General features: G+C 55.0%; 1 protein-coding gene across 1 annotated transcript; it reads left to right on the top strand.

Annotated features, from left to right (window-relative positions):
- Nucleotides 1–4: 4 nt before the first annotated feature.
- On the top strand, nucleotides 5–8761 carry STXBP2 (syntaxin binding protein 2; the record flags this gene model as incomplete). The annotated part of the gene is given in 20 exon segments (XM_018044642.1): nucleotides 5–65; nucleotides 1339–1388; nucleotides 1648–1695; nucleotides 1697–1730; nucleotides 2219–2295; nucleotides 2450–2528; nucleotides 2626–2729; nucleotides 3116–3264; nucleotides 3469–3553; nucleotides 3642–3772; nucleotides 3871–3978; nucleotides 4255–4312; nucleotides 4451–4516; nucleotides 4618–4698; nucleotides 5715–5853; nucleotides 6329–6438; nucleotides 7151–7246; nucleotides 7947–8032; nucleotides 8135–8292; nucleotides 8613–8761. Coding segments are annotated over 20 exon segments (1806 nt in total), but the record flags the coding sequence as incomplete, so codon positions are not given.
- Between the last annotated feature and the right edge of the window lie 8302 nt (nucleotides 8762–17063).

Here is a 17063-nt window from a genome sequence, read left to right as displayed (position 1 = left end):
AGACCCGAAGCGGCGGCGCCCTAGGGAAGATGGCGCCCTCGGGCTGAAGGCGGTGGTAGGAGAAAGTGAGTGCCGCCCCCTGGGGGCGGGGGCAGGGGGCGCACGGACTCTGGGAGTCTAGCGGCGGGGAGTTGGGGACCTGGCAGGGCGTCGAGCACCTGACCCTCGAGGGGTGGGCGGGGACTTGGCTCTCCCTTGAGGGAGCGGAACAAAGTTGGGAGACTAAACTGCGGGGACCCAAAGGAATCAGACTAAGGGTGGCGTAGACAGGCGCTGGGTATGGACTTCTGGACCCCCTAGAGAATGGGCGTGGGGAGGGCACCGCTGGACAGCCAGGCTCCCGGGTCTCTGAACCTGGCAAAGTTCGGCGGGCTGGACTCTTGGGGCCCCATGGTGCGGACCGCGGCCGGGCCTGGGTGCGCTGGTCAGCGACCCCAGCTGGTGAGAGTGCTCAGGATGCGCGTCCAGGCTCCAATGCAGATCCAGGGGCGGGGGACGCCTTACTCTTTGCCCGGCCCCCAAGAGTCCCTTGCAGCCTGGGGACCCTGGCATCCAGGCCTCCCGGGCCGGGTTCTTGGGCGGTGGGGGGATGGCGCGGGGGGACTGGAGGTCGTCCCCTCCCCCACCTCCGGTAGTTCCGGCCTCAGAGCCTCCTTCCGCCCTGGCAGTGCTGATAACAGTGGACAAGACACTCTTGCTGGGCGGGGCCGCTCTGGCACTTTTGCCCACTCCCTCCGCTAGGCAGAGCCGACTGTGGCTCAAACTCCCCAGACCCCAACTGAAAAAGGGGCCTCCTCCTATGAAGGGGTTGATGGAGAGACAGGAGAGTCATTGATTCCATTTTACAAATGAGGAAACTGAGGCTGGATATTGGGTAAGGGGATAACCACAGCCACGCATGTTTCAGACAGGGATCCAGGGGTCCTGCGTTCTGGTTCAGGGTAAACGATGGAGGTGGAATGAGGGTGTGGCTGAAATCTACATGCCAGGAGTACTCCAGTAGACAGGGGGATGGAGAGCCCAGTTCTGGAGGCAGGTAGACCTGTTATGTGAGTCGTGGCTTTCCAGTTATTCGTTTATCTAACGCATATTTATCTACTACTTATGCTCCAGGCACTTGCCCCTTAGGTGCTGAGGGTCCTTAGGCAACTTACTTCTCCTCTCTGAACCTCAGTGGCCCTGACTATAATTTGGGGGTGACAGGAGCTACCTCAAAGGACTGAGGGGGAGGAGTAAATGGGAGTTCCAATGGAAGTCCAGCCCAGGACCCAGAATGTTGGGGGGCACCGTGGGGCCAGAGGACCCCACATTCTGAGCCGGCCCTCATTTTCCCTGCAGAAATTTTGAGTGGAGTCATTCGGAGCGTCAAGAAAGATGGGGAGTGGAAGGTAGGGGCAAGATAGAATGCCTTGTCTAAACCCATGTCGGGGCCCTGAATGTGGGACAGCCCCCCTCCAGCTCCCTGAGGAGGCTGCTGGTCCACAGAGGTCACGTGGGTGGGTCTGGGATGGGCTTGGGTGGGGTCCTGGGTCCTCTTGTTCAATCAGCTCATGAAGCTGAGAGACTTGCCTGTGGCTCTAGCCCCTCCTCAGGGACAGCTTCAGCCTCTCCCACCCTCTTTTCTGTCCATTCCATCCATCTGGACAGGTGCTCATCATGGACCACCCGAGCATGCGCATCTTGTCGTCCTGCTGGCAAGATGTCAGACATCTTGGCCGAGGGCATCACCAGTGAGTGGCTGCCCCAACCCCAGGCTTCCCAGCTGGGACCAGAGTGTGGGATCCCCTGAAATTGTCCAGGACTTCCAAGAATGCAGTTTCCTGTACAGACAGCCCTGATATGGCAACCCCTAGATAGGCAGGCTTTCCACGCAAGGGGCTCCCCAGCTGCAACCCCTAAGGGGTCAGCCTCCCCAGCTGTGCAACCCCTTTGTGTGGAACTGCATGTGGGGCTCTCAGCATGTGACCCCGAGAATGTGTAACTTTCTAAGGTCGATCCCCAGGAGGCGATGACTGTGTGATCCTGCATGTGCCAGAGCCCTGCCCATGGTAGCTCTTGTGATCCATGGATGTGTCCCCTGAAGCTCAGGACCCTCAGGGAGTGTGCATATCCCCTGCTGCCTCTGCACCCCAAGTGTCCAGCTCCCTGAGTGTGCGACTCTGCATGTGCCCTGGCCCCAGTGCCATCCACACGTGTCCCCTTTCTCTGTTCCTACTAGTTGTGGAGGACATCAACAAAAGGCGAGAACCCATCCCCAGCCTGGAGGCTATTTATCTGCTGAGCCCCACGGAGAAGGTGCCTATGATAGTGGGTGTGTGTGCGCATGCGTGTGTGCCGGCACGCATGTCTGTATGTGTCTGAGGAGCAGGCAGTGGCTGGGAGGTTGGGTCAGGGGATGGTCTGTCTAAGGGTACTGGGCCAAGCCTGGAGAGTGATCCGCCTTCCCCAGTCGGTACAGGCCCTGATTGCAGATTTCCGGGGGACCCCGACCTTCACCTACAAAGCAGCACACGTCTTCTTCACCGACAGTGAGTGAGGAGAGCCGGGTAGGGGTGCGGTGTGGGGGTCAGGGTAAGGGGGTGTGAGGGCTGCCCTGGCCTGATGCCCCATCTTGCCCATTCCCAGCCTGCCCTGAGCCCCTGTTCAGTGAGCTGGGTCGTTCCCGTCTGGCAAAGGTGGTGAAGACGCTGAAAGAGATCCACCTTGCTTTCCTCCCCTACGAAGCTCAGGTATAGCCCAACCTAGTTCTGGGTAGGAAGTGGGGCTTTGTCACCAAATATCCCAGGTTCCCTCGGAAATAGGCAAGGCCATAAGTAAAGGGGGTGCTGAATCAGAAAGGAAAGCAGCTAACAACCGGTGGAATGAGCTCTTAGTGGAAGTCACCTGGAGTTCTGTCTCCCTGGGCAATAGCAGGGGGCAGCATACAGCTCACCGCTCTGTCTTCCCACCCAAGGCGGAGGGGGCTGCGGTATTCCAGAAAACAGTAGTTAGGGGGCTGCCCCAGGCCTGCAAAGCAGGCTCCAGAGACCAGAGGAAGCCCGGGGAGTGGCACATGGCCGCGGCTGGAGTTGGGCAGGGGCGCACCTCCAGTGGTGGCGGCTCTGTGCTCTCGCAGGTGTTCTCCCTGGATGCCCCCCACAGCACCTACAACCTCTACTGCCCCTTCCGGGTGGGCGAGCGAGCGCGGCAGCTGGAGGTGCTGGCCCAGCAGATCGCCACCCTGTGCGCCACACTGCAAGAGTACCCGGCCATCCGCTACCGCAGGTGGGTCCCAGCCAGATGCCGCCCTGACCTTGACCCCATCCTGCTTCCAACCTTGCACCTCTCTTCCAACCCCAGCTCCAGACCTCACCCTGACCCCTGACTCCCATCCCTAACCCCATCCTTGACTCCCAGTCTGTGCTGACTGGCCCTCCCCAACCCCACACCCTGAGGCACCCACCCTGTGTCTGCCCACCCCACCTGCAGGGGCCCAGAGGACACGGCACAGCTGGCCCACGCCGTCCTAGCCAAGCTGAACGCCTTTAAGGCAGACACTCCCAACCTGGGCGAGGTGAGGGGCTTTCTGGGGAGGTGGAGGGAGGCCCCAGCCAGGGTCAGGGTCAAGGGCTTCATCCCCCTGCCCACCCCTTGCACCCCAGGGCCCTGAGAAGACTCGCTCACAGCTGCTCATCATGGACCGGGCGGCCGACCCCGTGTCCCCACTGCTGCATGAGCTCACCTTCCAGGCCATGGCCTACGACCTGCTGGATATCGAGCAGGACACCTACAGGTGGGCAGACCCTGGAACTCGCCCTCTGCCGTCACTGCAGCCTGGGGTCCCTGGTCTTCAGCAAGTGCTTGCGACCTTCATGTCTCTGGCTTCCCCAGGTATGAGACCACCGGTCTCAGTGAGGCCCGGGAGAAGGCGGTGCTGCTGGACGAGGATGATGACCTGTGGGTGGAGCTTCGGCACATGCACATCGCGGATGTGTCCAAGTACGTGCACGCGTGCGTGTGCTCGAAGTGGGCACTGGGGTTGTGGGCCCTCTGGCACGCGGTCCCCACTCCTTCATCCCATTGTGGACCTGTACTCCATGAATGCCTGTCAACAAGCCACACCCCTCTGCTGGCCTCCCCACGCCTCTCCAGTGTGGGCCTGTGTCCCCTGGCTGGCATCCCCAGGCCATGTGACTCCCCCACCTCCCAGCTCTGCCCTCAAATGACCATCTTGGCACCAGTCCCCAACCTACCGCTGCCCACTCTCACCGCCAGGAAGGTCACGGAGCTCCTAAAGAATTTCTGTGAGAGCAAGAGGCTGACCACAGACAAGGTAGGCTGTAGGGTGTAGGGTGCAGGCCCGGGGCAGGGTGGGCCACTTGGGAGGGGTGGGGCCTCAGTCTGGAGCCCTAACCTGGACTGGGGGCCTCGGATAGGCAGGGCCTGGCCTCACGCTCAGCCTTGTTCCCAGGCCGACATCAAAGACCTGTCCCATATCCTGAAAAAGATGCCACAGTACCAGAAGGAGCTGAACAAGGTGAGCGGTAAGCGGGGACCAGGAACCTGCCGCCTCCAACTGTCACCCCGTCTGCACCCTAGCTGAGTCTGTTACCCCCGATTCGCACACCTACCCTGCAGTACTCGACGCACCTGCATTTAGCCGATGACTGCATGAAGCATTTCAAGGGCTGCGTGGAGAAGCTGTGCAGCGTGGAGCAGGTGGGTGGGCCCTGGGCAGGGGTGGGGTCTGTATGGGCTGGGCTGGGAGTCGGGGGCCAGGGCCTGTGGAGAGGCATTTCTGGGGCAGTCTGTGGCCTGTGGGTGGTGGCCCGGCCTGGAAAAAGGCAGGACCTGGGTAAGGGCTGGGGCCTCTGGAGAGGTATGGCCTGTGTGAGGGGTGGGATCTGTGGAGAGGAGACTTGGAGTGTGGGCGTGGGGCCTGTGGGGGCCAGCCCCTTGGAGAGGCAGTTTCTTGTGGGGAAGGCAGGCCTAAGGAGCTCAGACGGTAATCTGCCTGCAATGAGGGAGACCCAGGTTCGATCCCTGGGTCAGGAAGATCCCCTGGAGAAGGAAATGGCAACCCACTCCGGTATTCTTGCCTGGAGAATTCTATGGACAAAGGAGCCTGGCGGTCTACAGACCATGGGGTTACGAAGAGTCCGACACCAGTGAGCAATTAACACACTGCTACTGCTGCTAAGTTCGCGTCAGTCGTGTCTGACTCTGTGCGACCCCATAGACGGCAGCCCACCAGGCTCCCCCATCCCTGGGATTCTCCAGGCAGGAACACTGGAGTGGGTTGCCATTTCCTTCTCCAATGCATGAAAGTGAAAAGTGAAAGTGAAGTCGCTCAGTCGTGTCCGACTCTTAGTGACCCCATGGACTGTAGCCTACGAGGCTCCTCCGTCCATGGGATTCTCCAGGCAAGAGTACTGGAGTGGGTTGCCATTACCTTTTCTGAATTAACACACAGACCATTGGAAATGTGGGGCCTATAGAGAGGTGTGGCCTGTGCGAGGGATGTGGCCTGAAGGGGAAGAGGCTGAACCTCGGAGAGGGTGAAGCCTATGGCTAGGAGGGGCCTGTGTGAGGGGTGGGGCCTCACGGCGAACAGGTATAGAACCTTTAGAGACTGGTAGAGCAAAATGAAGCCCAGAGGTCTTGCCGAGGCCCATGGGAATGTCCCTCCCCTGCCCCATCCCCCCACGTGGTGGCTAACCCCCATGTTGCCCCAGGACTTAGCCATGGGCTCGGACGCAGAGGGCGAGAAGATCAAGGACGCCATGAAGCTGATTGTACCGGTGCTGCTAGACGCTGCCGTGCCAGCCTACGACAAGATCCGGGTTCTGTTGCTCTACATCCTGCTACGGAATGGTAGGTAGGGGGCCTGGAGTTGAAGGGGGGGAGGAGTTTAGTATACCATCATTCACTCCGGTCTCCGGTGACTGTGGGAGGCTTTCACTCCCACAGATGCCCCCACACACCAGGTATGCCAAACCCCACAGATACCCCTCTGGACCTTGGGCCACCCTTCATTTGCCTCCATTGGCATGGAGACCCTCTGAATCTATTTTTAGGACCCCTCCAAATTTCGCCCCCTCAACTGATTCCAGAGGCTCCCCCAATCTATCACCCCCTCTGGGATTCCCAACCAGAGTTCTAACGTGAGGAATCCGCCCTCTCTGCGAGCGTAGGTGGTTCCCCCGGTCCCCAGGGTGTCTCGACTGCTGGATGCCCCCACCCCAAGCCCCTCAACCCAGAAGCCTGCGTGGCCACCTCTGCACCCTCTCCCTTGCCTACCACCACCCTGTGAGCCTCCACAAAAGCCCCGCCCTCCGGCCGCCTCCAGGTGTGAGCGAGGAGAACCTGGCCAAGCTGATTCAGCACGCCAATGTGCAGGCGTACAGCAACCTCATCAGGAACCTGGAGCAGCTGGGGGGCACTGTCACCAACCCCGGGGTACGCTGGGCAGGGAGAGGACGCTGAGTCAGAGGGGAGTGACTGGGGTCAGAGGGCACATTACCAGGGCGGGGACACACCAGGCGTGCTGTGGTTCTTGGAGCATGGGGAGCCCTGAGTAGGGTCTGGGGGTGGGGGGGCAGCAGGGCTGTTGCCAGTCTCAGAGTCACAGGAGAAGTGGGGCCTACGAGGCATGGAGCCCGAGTCCTAGTGGTGCTGCCGTGTGGGGCATGCAGTCCAAGTCCCACAGGCCGATAGCTGGGTCCCCAGCACAGGGCACGTGGGCGACCCTGGGCTCCCGGAGGCCTCAGGGCCACCAGTCCAGCCGGAACACACACAGCAGCTTCCTGGGCTCGGCTCTCGGCACGTGCCTCCGCCCTCGACCTTGCCCTTTGCTGCCGCTCGAATGCGGGTACCTCTCATGTTCTCCCCGTGCCTGTCTTCTGCCCCTCTCCCAGGTCCCCGCCTGTCACCCTGTCCACCGCCTCTCAGCTCCCCTGTTTCTACGTCCTCCGTCGTCCGTCCCCGTCTCTCTCTCAGCCCTGATCTTCTTTGTCTCATCTTGGTTTCATCACCTATGTATTTCTTCCTTCCTCTCTCTTGTTTTCCCTTCCTCGCTTTGTCTGCAACCTCCCCCAGCCCGACAGGCCCCATCTGTGACCTGCCTCCTTCTCCCTAATTCCCCCACCGACCCCACCCGCCCCACCTGTAGAGCTCTGGGACCACCAGCCGACTGGAGCGGAGGGAGCGCTCAGAGCCCACCTATCAGCTGTCTCGCTGGACCCCCATCATCAAGGACGTGATGGAGGTACTGCTGGTAGGGGTGGGATCTGACCTCCCCCATGCCGGCCACGCTCAGCCCCCTCCCTGCTCACTGTCCTAAGCCCCGGGGCTTAAGAGAAAATCCCTCATTATGGGCATCCCTGTGGCTCTGCCTGGGTTCTGGGGGCAACCCCATCCCACACTGGAGGAACTGGGGCGCAGAGAGAGAGAAGAGCTTCATCTTCTCTCCACTTGCTGGTCCCCTCCTCTGTCCCCCTCTATTCACTCCTGCCCCCCAGGATGCCACCTGGGTCCCCCTTTGCCCTGCCCATACCAGCCCCCACCCCACTGGGGGAGCCAAAAGCAGCGGCAGCCTGGCCAGGGACCTGGCTTCCTGCTTCTTGCCATCTGTATGGAGTCCTGGCATCTCTGCCTGCTTAGAGGCCCCCTTATCCCTATGGATCCTGGATGCCTAGATCTCTGGGTTCCTGAGGGGTGGGGGGCTCAGAATCTTGGCTTCTCCAGGGGCTGGAGGTCCACACTCCTGGATCACTGAGGAGCTGAGCAGGAGCAGGGTCCTTAAGAAGCTAAGAGCCCGGGGTCCTGGGTCATTAAGGGGCTGGAGGTACAGGTGGCGGCCCCTTTCTGCCAGGATCTTGGCCTGTGAACATACCCGATGGAGGACACTCCAGACCTTGGGCCTCATTGCCTGGGCCCCTCTCCTCAGCCTCCCTCTCTGGCCCTAGGATGCTGTGGAAGACCGGCTGGACCGAAAGCTGTGGCCCTTTGTATCTGACCCTGCCCCCACACCCAGCTCCCAGGCTGCCGTCAGGTGAGGCCAGGGACATGCCCAGACCCACAGGAAGTGAGGTTTGGGGGGGGGCGGGCAGTGATCTGCTACCCAGTCTGACCTCTGCCTGCCTTCCTCACACAGTGCCCGCTTCGGCCACTGGCACAAGAACAAGGCGGGCGTGGAGGCCCGGGCAGGGCCCCGGCTTATTGTCTACATCGTGGGTGGTGTGGCCATGTCAGAGATGCGGGCCGCCTACGAAGTGACCAGGGCCACTGAGGGCAAGTGGGAGGTGCTCATCGGTGAGTGGCCAAGACTGGGGTCTCCTGGGCTGGGCAGGGGCTGGGAGCCCGACTCTCCCGCCTGTGGGTTCCTAGGGAACTGATAGCTGTGTGCCTTCTGGGTCCCCAACCCTGGAGCCTCTGCAGGGCTGGCGTCTGGGAGCCCTAGGTGAGAGGGGTTAGGGCTTGGCTTCCCAGGGATGGGGTCCCCTGGGAGTGAACCCTTCCCTTTCCAAGAGGTGAGACTTCTGAGTCCTGAGAGCCAGGGTTTTCCTGAACAACCCTCTGGGTGGAAGGGTCAGGGGCCAAGGCCACTCCCACAACCCTTCCCTCCCGCCCAGGCTCTTCACACATCCTCACCCCGACCCGCTTCCTGGATGATCTGAAGACTCTGGACCAGAAACTAGAGGATGTCTCCCTGCCCTGACCCCCGCCTGACCTGCTGCGTCCCTTTCCAGAGAAATAAACTCCCATCTTTCTGCCAGCTGGCACCCACCTTGCTTGCTTTTCAAAGGAGCCATATGGGGCCCCCCTCTCTTGGGTCCCATCCCCTGACTTTGTGCCTCAGGCCCCACCCAACCCTGTTCTTCCGGAGGGCATTCCACACTCTAAGGTGAACACGGACTCCAAGATCTACTAGCTTCCAGGTTCCAGCCAACGTCTTGGGTTGGCCTTTCCAGAACCTGGGAACCAGTGACGGTTCTCCTGACCACTCTGATGGGACTGTCTGTAGTAGGGCGTCAGCAGACCAGACAGACTTCCCCAGCCCTTCTGGCACTGTCTCCTTGGGCCTTGCAGCCACACAGATCAGGAGTCTTTTCCTCTTCCTGTAGAGCACGGCAAACGATGCCCGCCCAGCTCCCATCCCAGAGAGCTGGAGCTCCTCCTGCTGCTTCCTCTCCATTTCCGGCAGGGTATTCACAGGGCTTCCTAACTGCAGGACTTATCAGGGCCTTTACTGGGTGGATTAGTATGCCGGGGCTGCCATAACCCAGTCCCACGTTCCAGGTGACCTACACAACAGAAATTATTCTCTCCCATTTGTGGAGAGCAGGAGTCCAAGATGAAGGTGTCAGCAGGGCTGATTTCTTCAAAGGCCCCTCTCCTTGGCCCATAGATGGCTGTCTTCTCTTTGTGTCCTCACGAGCTCTTGCCTCTGTGCGTGTCTGTATCCTAATCTCCTCTTAAGGACACCAGTCATATTGGCTTAGAGTCTACACTACTGACCTCATTTGGACTTAATTATCTTTTTTTTTTAATCACTTCTCTCCAGTCTGGATCATCCCTTTGATTTATTCTCCCTGACTGACACTGTCAAAGAAAAACTTTTTTGAACTGTACCGACTCTTAATTCGGAGAAGGCAATGGCACCCCACTCCAGCACTCTTGCCTGGAAACTCCCATGGACAGAGGAGCCTGGAAGGCTGCAGTCCATGGGGTTGCTGAGGGTCGGACACGACTGAGCGGCTTCACTTTCACTTTTCACTTTCATGCATTGGAGAAGGAAATGGCAACCCACTCCAGTGTTCTTGCCAGGAGAATCCCAGGGATGGGGGAGTCTGGTGGGCTGCCATCTCTGGGGTCGCACAGAGTCGGACACGAAGTGACTTAGCAGCAGTGCCTGTTAATTGCAGCACACAGGATCTTTTGTTGCAGTATGTGGGATCTAGTTCCCCAGCCAGGGATGGAACGTCTGCCCCCTGCATTGAGAGCATGGAGTCTTAGCCACTGAACCACCAGGGAACTCCCAACTTAATGATCTTTCTGAAAGTCTCATCTCCAAATAGAGTCACATTCTGAGACATAGGGCTTAGGACTCCAGCATATGAATTTTCTGGGGACACAGTTCAGTCCGTAACCCTCAGCTAAAATGAGATGTGAATTTTACAGCCTGAATAAGAGCTATGAAGGCCCTTTCCTCTGGGGGCACAGACACATAGCCTGGTCAGAAGTCTGTACCACATGGGGCTAAGGGAGCCCTGAGGACACCATAATCCACTCAGCCTGGGGCAGTCAGGGAAGGCTTCCTGGAGGAGGGGGCACTTAATGTAAAGAGAAAGGGGTCAAGGTCTAATAGCCACCTGGGGCCTGAGTGAGAATATGACCCCTGGATATGACCCCTGCTGGAGTGATGGGAAATTGCAGAAGGTATCTCAGCAGGGTCAGGTGGGGTCCAAGTGTAATGTGGTTGATGGGGCTCAGCTGGGATGGGTGCCTGGGAAGGGGACCCTGATGGGGGGATAAGCTAAATCTCGTGACCACCCCCCTCCAGGTAGAGCACTACCCCACCTGTAATCGGAGTTGTGGCCCATCTAAGGTTGGGACCAAGAGAGTGTGGGCAGAAACGGGACACCTAGGCCCCTCCTTTCCCACCCACCGAAGACTTGGCCCTGATTTTGAGGTCACCTATCCTTTTTGTTTTTTTTGGTGGGGGCAGGCTGTGCAGCATACGGGATCCCAGTTTCCCCAACCGGGAATCACAGTCCTGCCCCCTGCATAGGGAACATGGAATCCTAACCACGGGACCACTAGGGAAGTCCTGAGGTCACCTCTCCTTTTGAGAATCTGGAGAAATCTAAAGACACCCTAACCAGAAAAATCACACACACAGTTCTGCAGCTGGGGCCTTGGAGAAGCAAAAGCCCCTCCAATTCAGCATTTCTTCTGAGGTTTACAGGGCTTCTCTGGTGGCTAAGTGGGAAAGAATCTGCCTGCCAATGCAGGAGATGCAGGAGGGCATGGCAACCCACCCCAGTACTCTTGCCTGGAGAATCCCATGGACAGAGGAGCCTGGCAGCCTTATAGTCCATGGGGTCGCAGAAGAGTCGGACATGACTGAGTGACTAAGCAACAACAATAGCAACAACTAAGACTTACATGAAACTCCTGACAGGGCAGAAAGATGGACATGCAAGGCCCTCAAGTAGATAGGATGCAGGGAAGAAAGTGGGTCATCTCGGACCCCTGAGACATCCCGCCCTAGATGCAAGGCTCCCTTCACAGACTCAGCAGGCAGGCCTTTCAACTGGTGGGAGATGCAATGGGAGGGAGATGGTTTTAAAAGTTTAACTTAAAAAAAAAATTGTTTATTTTTGGCCGCGGGGCACCTTAGTTCCCCGACCAGCGATGGAACCCGCGTCTCCCTGCAGTGGAAGAGTGGGTTCTAACTACTTCACCAGGGAAGATAGACCTCAAAATTTAACATTTAAACCTTGCTCTGGGAAGCCAGAGAAATATCAGTAACCTCAGACAGGCAGATGACACCAACTTTATGGCAGAAAGTGAAGAACTAAAGAGCCTCTTGATGAAAAGTGAAAGAGGAGAGTGAAAAGTTGGCTTAAAACTCAACATTCAGAAAACGAAGATCATGGCATCCATTCCAATCACTTCATGGCAAATAGATGGGGAAATAATGGAAACAGTGAGAGGCTTTATTTTGGGGGGCTCCAAAATCACTGCAGATGGTGACTGCAGTCATGAAATTTAAAAGACGCCTGCTCCTTGGAAGAAAGGCTATGATCAACCTAGACAGCATATTAAACAAAAGTCCATCTAGTCAAAGCTATGGTTTTTCCAGTAGTCATATATGGATGTGAGAGTTGGACTATAAAAAAAGCTGAGCTCAGAAGAACTGATGCTTTTGAACTGTGGTGTTGGAGAAGACTCTTGAGAGTCCCATTGACTGCAAGGAGATCCAACCAATCAATCCTAAAGGGAATCGGTCCTGAATATTCATTGGAAGGACCGATGCTGAAGCTGAAACTCCAATACTTTGGCCACCTAATGCAAAGAACTGACTCATTGAAAAGACCCTGATACTGGGAAAGTTTGAAGAGGGGAGAAGGGGACGACAGAGGATGAGATGTTTGGATGACATCACTGACTAGATGGACATGAGTTTGAGTAAACTCTGGGAGTTGGTGATGGACACGGAAGCCTGGTGTGCTGCAGTTCATGGAGTCTCAAAGAGTCGGACACAACTGAGTGACTGAACTGAACTGGCCAAACCAGGCTTCAGCAATATGAGAACCGTGAACTTCCAGATGTTCAAGATGGTTTTAGAAAAGGCAAAGTAACCAGAGATCAAATTGCCAGCATCCTCTGGATCATGGAAAAAGCAAGAGAGTTCCAGAAAAACATCTATTTCTGCTTTATAGACTATGCCAAAGCCTTTGACTATGTAGATCACAATAAACTGGAAAATTCTGAAAGAGAATGGAATACCAGACCACCTGACCTGCCTCTTGAGAAACCTGTATGCAGGTCAGGAAGCAACAGTTAGAGCTGGACATGGAACAACAGACTGGTTCCAAATAGGAAAAGGAGTACATCAAGGCTGTATATTGTCACCCTGCTTATTTAACTTCTATGCAGAGTACATCATGAGAAACACTGGGCTAGAGGAAGCACAAGCTGGAATCAAGATTGCCAGGAGAAATATCAATAACCTTAGATATGCAGATGACACCACCCTTATGGCAGAAAGTGAAGAGGAACTAAAAAGCCTCCTGATGAAAGTGAAAGAGGAGAGTGGAAAAGTTGGCTTGAAGGTCAACATTCAGAAAACTAAGATCATGGCATCTGGTCCCATCACTTCATGGCAAATAGATGGGGAAACAATGGAAACCGTGTCGGACTTTATTTTGGGGGGCTCCAAAATCAGTGCAGATGGTGATTGCAGCCATGAAATCAAAAGACACTTACTCCTTGGAAGGAAAGTTATCACCAACCTAGACAGCATATTAAAAAGCAGAGACACTACTTTGCCAACAAAGGTCCATCTAGTCAAGGCTATGGTTTTTCCAGTGGTCATGTATGGATGTGAGAGTTGGACTATAAAGAAAGCTGAGCGCAGAAGAATTGATGCTTTTGAACTGTGGTGTTGGAGAAGACTCTTGAGAGTCCCTTGTATTGCAAGGAAATCCAACCAGTCCATCCTAAAGGAGATCAGTCCTGGGTGTTCATTGGAAGGACTGATGTTGAAGCTGAAACTCCAATACTTTGGCCACCTGATGCAAAGAGCTGACTGATTGGAAAAGACCCTGATGCTGGGAGGGCTTGGGGGCAAGAGAAGAGGACGACAGAGGATGAGATGGCTGGATGGCATCACCGACTCGATGGACATGGGTTTGGGTAGACTCCGGGAGTTGGTGAGGGACAGGGAGGCCTGGCGTGCTGCTATTCCTGGGGTCGCAAAGAGTTGGACCCGACTAAGCTACTGAATTTAACTGAACTGAACTGGGAAGTCACGGTGTTCCCTCCGGGGCCCGCTTAGGCAGGTAAGCGCTCTGAGCGCAAGGGGACGCTGTGGCTCAACTTGCCGGTGGCTTTGATCGAAAGATCAAAAAGCGTCTGTAACCGGGAATTTGGGTGACCCTAATTAGAGACCTCGGCGGTGGCAGGGCGGGAGGAGGGGGGTTGGAGGAGGGAGAGTAGGTCATGAGTTACTCCGTAGTTCTCAGCCCCAACGAAACTGTTTAAATCGCCTCGGCCTTGGCCACTTATTTGTACGTAAATGATGTTGTAAAATCTCCCACCTAAGGGCATTTTATTCTAAGAATATTCACGGACCCCACCCACCATGGACCAGAGCAGCCAGCCAGTAGTGTCAGTCCTGACCACGCCCCCAGGTATTACGCCAAGTGCCCCACACGCGTTGCACAGACTTCTCCAAACCCTCTCAGGAGCGTGAACTCCAACTTCTCTGCGTTCCATGATGCATTACGTCAGGGGCTCCATGATGTCATGTCCCTACGGTTAGTCGGTGGGCGGGGTGAGGGCAAGGGTGGAGGTCTCTGATTCCCAACAACTCTCCGCATAAAGGTCTTTTAGCAGTCGTGGATTCCTGCCAGTTTACACCTTAAAAAAATTTTTTTTTCTCTGCCTGGGGACGTTCAGGATCCTAGTTTCCCCTACCAGGGATTGAAACTTGCCGCCTGCACCTTGGACCCGCAGGGAATTCCTTCCATCTCCCTTTTTTAATTTGTTTTTGTTTTTTGCGGTGTCTGGAGGTTTGCAGGATCTTAGTTCCTGTACCAGAGAGTGAACCCAGGCCGCAGGGAAAGCAAGGAGTCCTAACCACTGGATAGCCAGGGAATTCCTAAATTTTTTTTCCCCCAGCATTGAAACTTCCCTGGTGGCTCAGACCGTCACGAATCTGGCTGCAATGCAGGAGACCTGGGTTTGATTCCTGGGTCAGGAAGATCCCCTGGAGGAGAAAATGGCAGCCCTCTCCAGTATTCTTGCCTGGAGAATCCCATGGACAGAGGAGCCTGGTGGGCTATGGTCCATTGGGTCGCAAAAGAGTTGGACACAACCGAGCGACTAACACTTTGATGTAACTGTGTGTGTGCATGCTCAGTCATGTCAGACTCTGCAACCACATGGACTGTAGCCCGCCAGCTTCCTCTGTCCATGGAATTTTCCAGGCAAGAATACTGGAGTGAGTTGCCAGTTCCTACTCCAATCTATATACCTATCTATTGCCAGTAACTCTTGAGGATTATTTTCATCCCTGTCATTCCTCACACTGGAATCAGCTAGAATCCTTCTTTTTAATTTTTTTAATATGTATTTATTTGGCCACATCAGGTCTTTAGGTGCAGCTTATGAGATCTGGTTCCCTGATCAGGGATTGAACCCAGATCCCCTGCGCTGGGAGCATGGAGTGTTAGCCACTGGACCACCAGGGAAGTCCCTCAGAAGGACTGTCCCTCAGAAACAACTGTAGTTGGTTTGTACGGAAAGTAGCAACCTAAGGCTTTTTACCTATTACTTGTGGGTGTGGCTTAGGTCCCCAGGATCCCCAGGAGACAACTGAACATGTGAGCTCATCAGGGAGGCCTGGGGTGCAAACAGACGCCAGAGTCACTGTTGGGTCACAGTATAACCTTAGAGGCAACACTTAGGAACCCCTGGCTGCCACAGTGATAATAATATACGGATGTAATATTAATATACACTATAATAATGTAGTCTTGATGTAATAATACATTATTATTATTGAATACCCAAAAGGGGTCTGGCTCTGGGCTGGGTGGTGTAGTTCCCAGGATGTACTAAGAAGGAGAGCCCCACAAAGTGAGAAGGGAATTCCTCAGGTGAGCAGCAGGGCTTGGGAAGGTCAGGAGGGCACCCCTGGGGTGGTGAGCACTGATGTTCCGGAGGGGAGGTTGGGAACCCATCACAGCAGGGGTTGGTTCTCAGTTCATGCTATGCAGGGCAGGGGGCTTTTCTAAAGTATTATCTTCCCCAAGTGACAGGAGGGAAAGGTTTGTGGTCTTGAATTTGCTCTACTTTAAAAAAAAAAAAAAGTGTGCTCAATTGCTAAGTCGTGTCTGACGCTGTGACCCCATGGACTGCAGCATGCCAGGCTCCTCTGTCCATGGAATCCTCCAGGCAAGAAGACTGGAGTGGGTGGCCATTTCCTTCTCCAGGGGATCTTCCCAACCCAGGGATCAAACCCAGGTCTCCAGCGTTGCAGGCAGATTCTTTACCATCTGAGCCACCAGAGAAGCCCCAAATACTTGTTACAACATGAGTAAACCTCAAACACACTATGCTAAGTGAAAGAAGCTTGATGCAAAAGAACACATACTGGGGGGCTTGCCTGGTGGTCCAGCGGTTAAGAGTTTGCTTTCTAACGCAGGGGTGACAGTTCCATCCCTGGTCAGGAAGCTAAGATCCCATTTGCCTCGGAGTCAAAAAACCAAAGACATGAAAAACAGAAGTAATATTGCAATAAATTCAATAAACACTTTCAAAATGGTCCACATCAAAAAATCTTAAAAAAAAAAAACCCACCACATACTGTATGATTCTATTTATATGGAATGTCCAGAATAAGCAAATTCACAGACAGAAAGTGGTTGCCTAGGGATGGGAGTAGGAATAGACGGGGACCGAAAAGTAGCACAGGATTCCTTTTAAGGGCAATGAAAATGTTCCAGACTTGGACTGCAGTGATGGCCGCGCAACCCTGTGAAATGTTACTGCAGATCATCAAGTCCTGTAACCTGAAATGGATAAATGTTGTAGCATGTAAATTATACTTCAATAAAGCTGCTTCTCAAAGCTGTGTTTTTTTCCAGTAGTCATGGAGGGATGTAAGAGTTCGACCATAAAGAAGGCTGAGTGTTGAAGAATTGATGCTTTCCAACTGTGGCATTGGGAGAAGACTCTTGAGAATCCCTTGGACAGCAAGGCGATCAAACTAGTCAATCCTAAGGGAAATCAATCCTGAATATTCATTGGAAGGACTGATGCTGAAGCTGAAGCTCCCATATTTTGGCCACCTGATGTGAAGAGCCGACTCATTGCAGAAGACCCTTATGCTGGGAAAGATTGAGGGCAGGAGAAGGGAGCAGCAGAGTGTGAGATGGTTGGATGGCATCACCGACTCAATGGACATGAGTTTGTGCAAACTCTGGGAGACAGTGAAGGACGAGGCAGCTTCGTGGGCTGCAATCCATGGTGTGGCAAAGAGTCAGACATGACTTAGTGACTGAATAACAAAAGCTGCTTTTAAAAAAGAACAAAAAAGTGAGGGTCTGGGACACACTGGAGCTGCCAGCTGAGCCAGGATGGTGGAGGTGGGATGGTGACCCTCCGCCCTCTGCCAGGGACCCTGGCAGAACAAGAAGTGCCCAAGGCCTCCAGGGGAGGAGCCGAGGGTTTCTGAGTAACCCAGTAGACATCAAGAAAGCAAAGCAAGCTTCCTTATTTTTTTTTCTGTAAAGTTGCTCAAAATCTGAAAACAGAAATTAACCAACAGCTCCTGCTAAGAATATTGT

This window comes from Capra hircus, unplaced genomic scaffold, assembly GCF_001704415.2.
Source record: "Capra hircus breed San Clemente unplaced genomic scaffold, ASM170441v1, whole genome shotgun sequence".
In the NCBI taxonomy this organism is placed as follows: Eukaryota; Metazoa; Chordata; class Mammalia; order Artiodactyla; family Bovidae; genus Capra; species Capra hircus.
The sequence above is the reverse complement of the archived record's forward strand: the minus strand, read 5'-3'. Positions and strand labels throughout refer to the sequence as shown.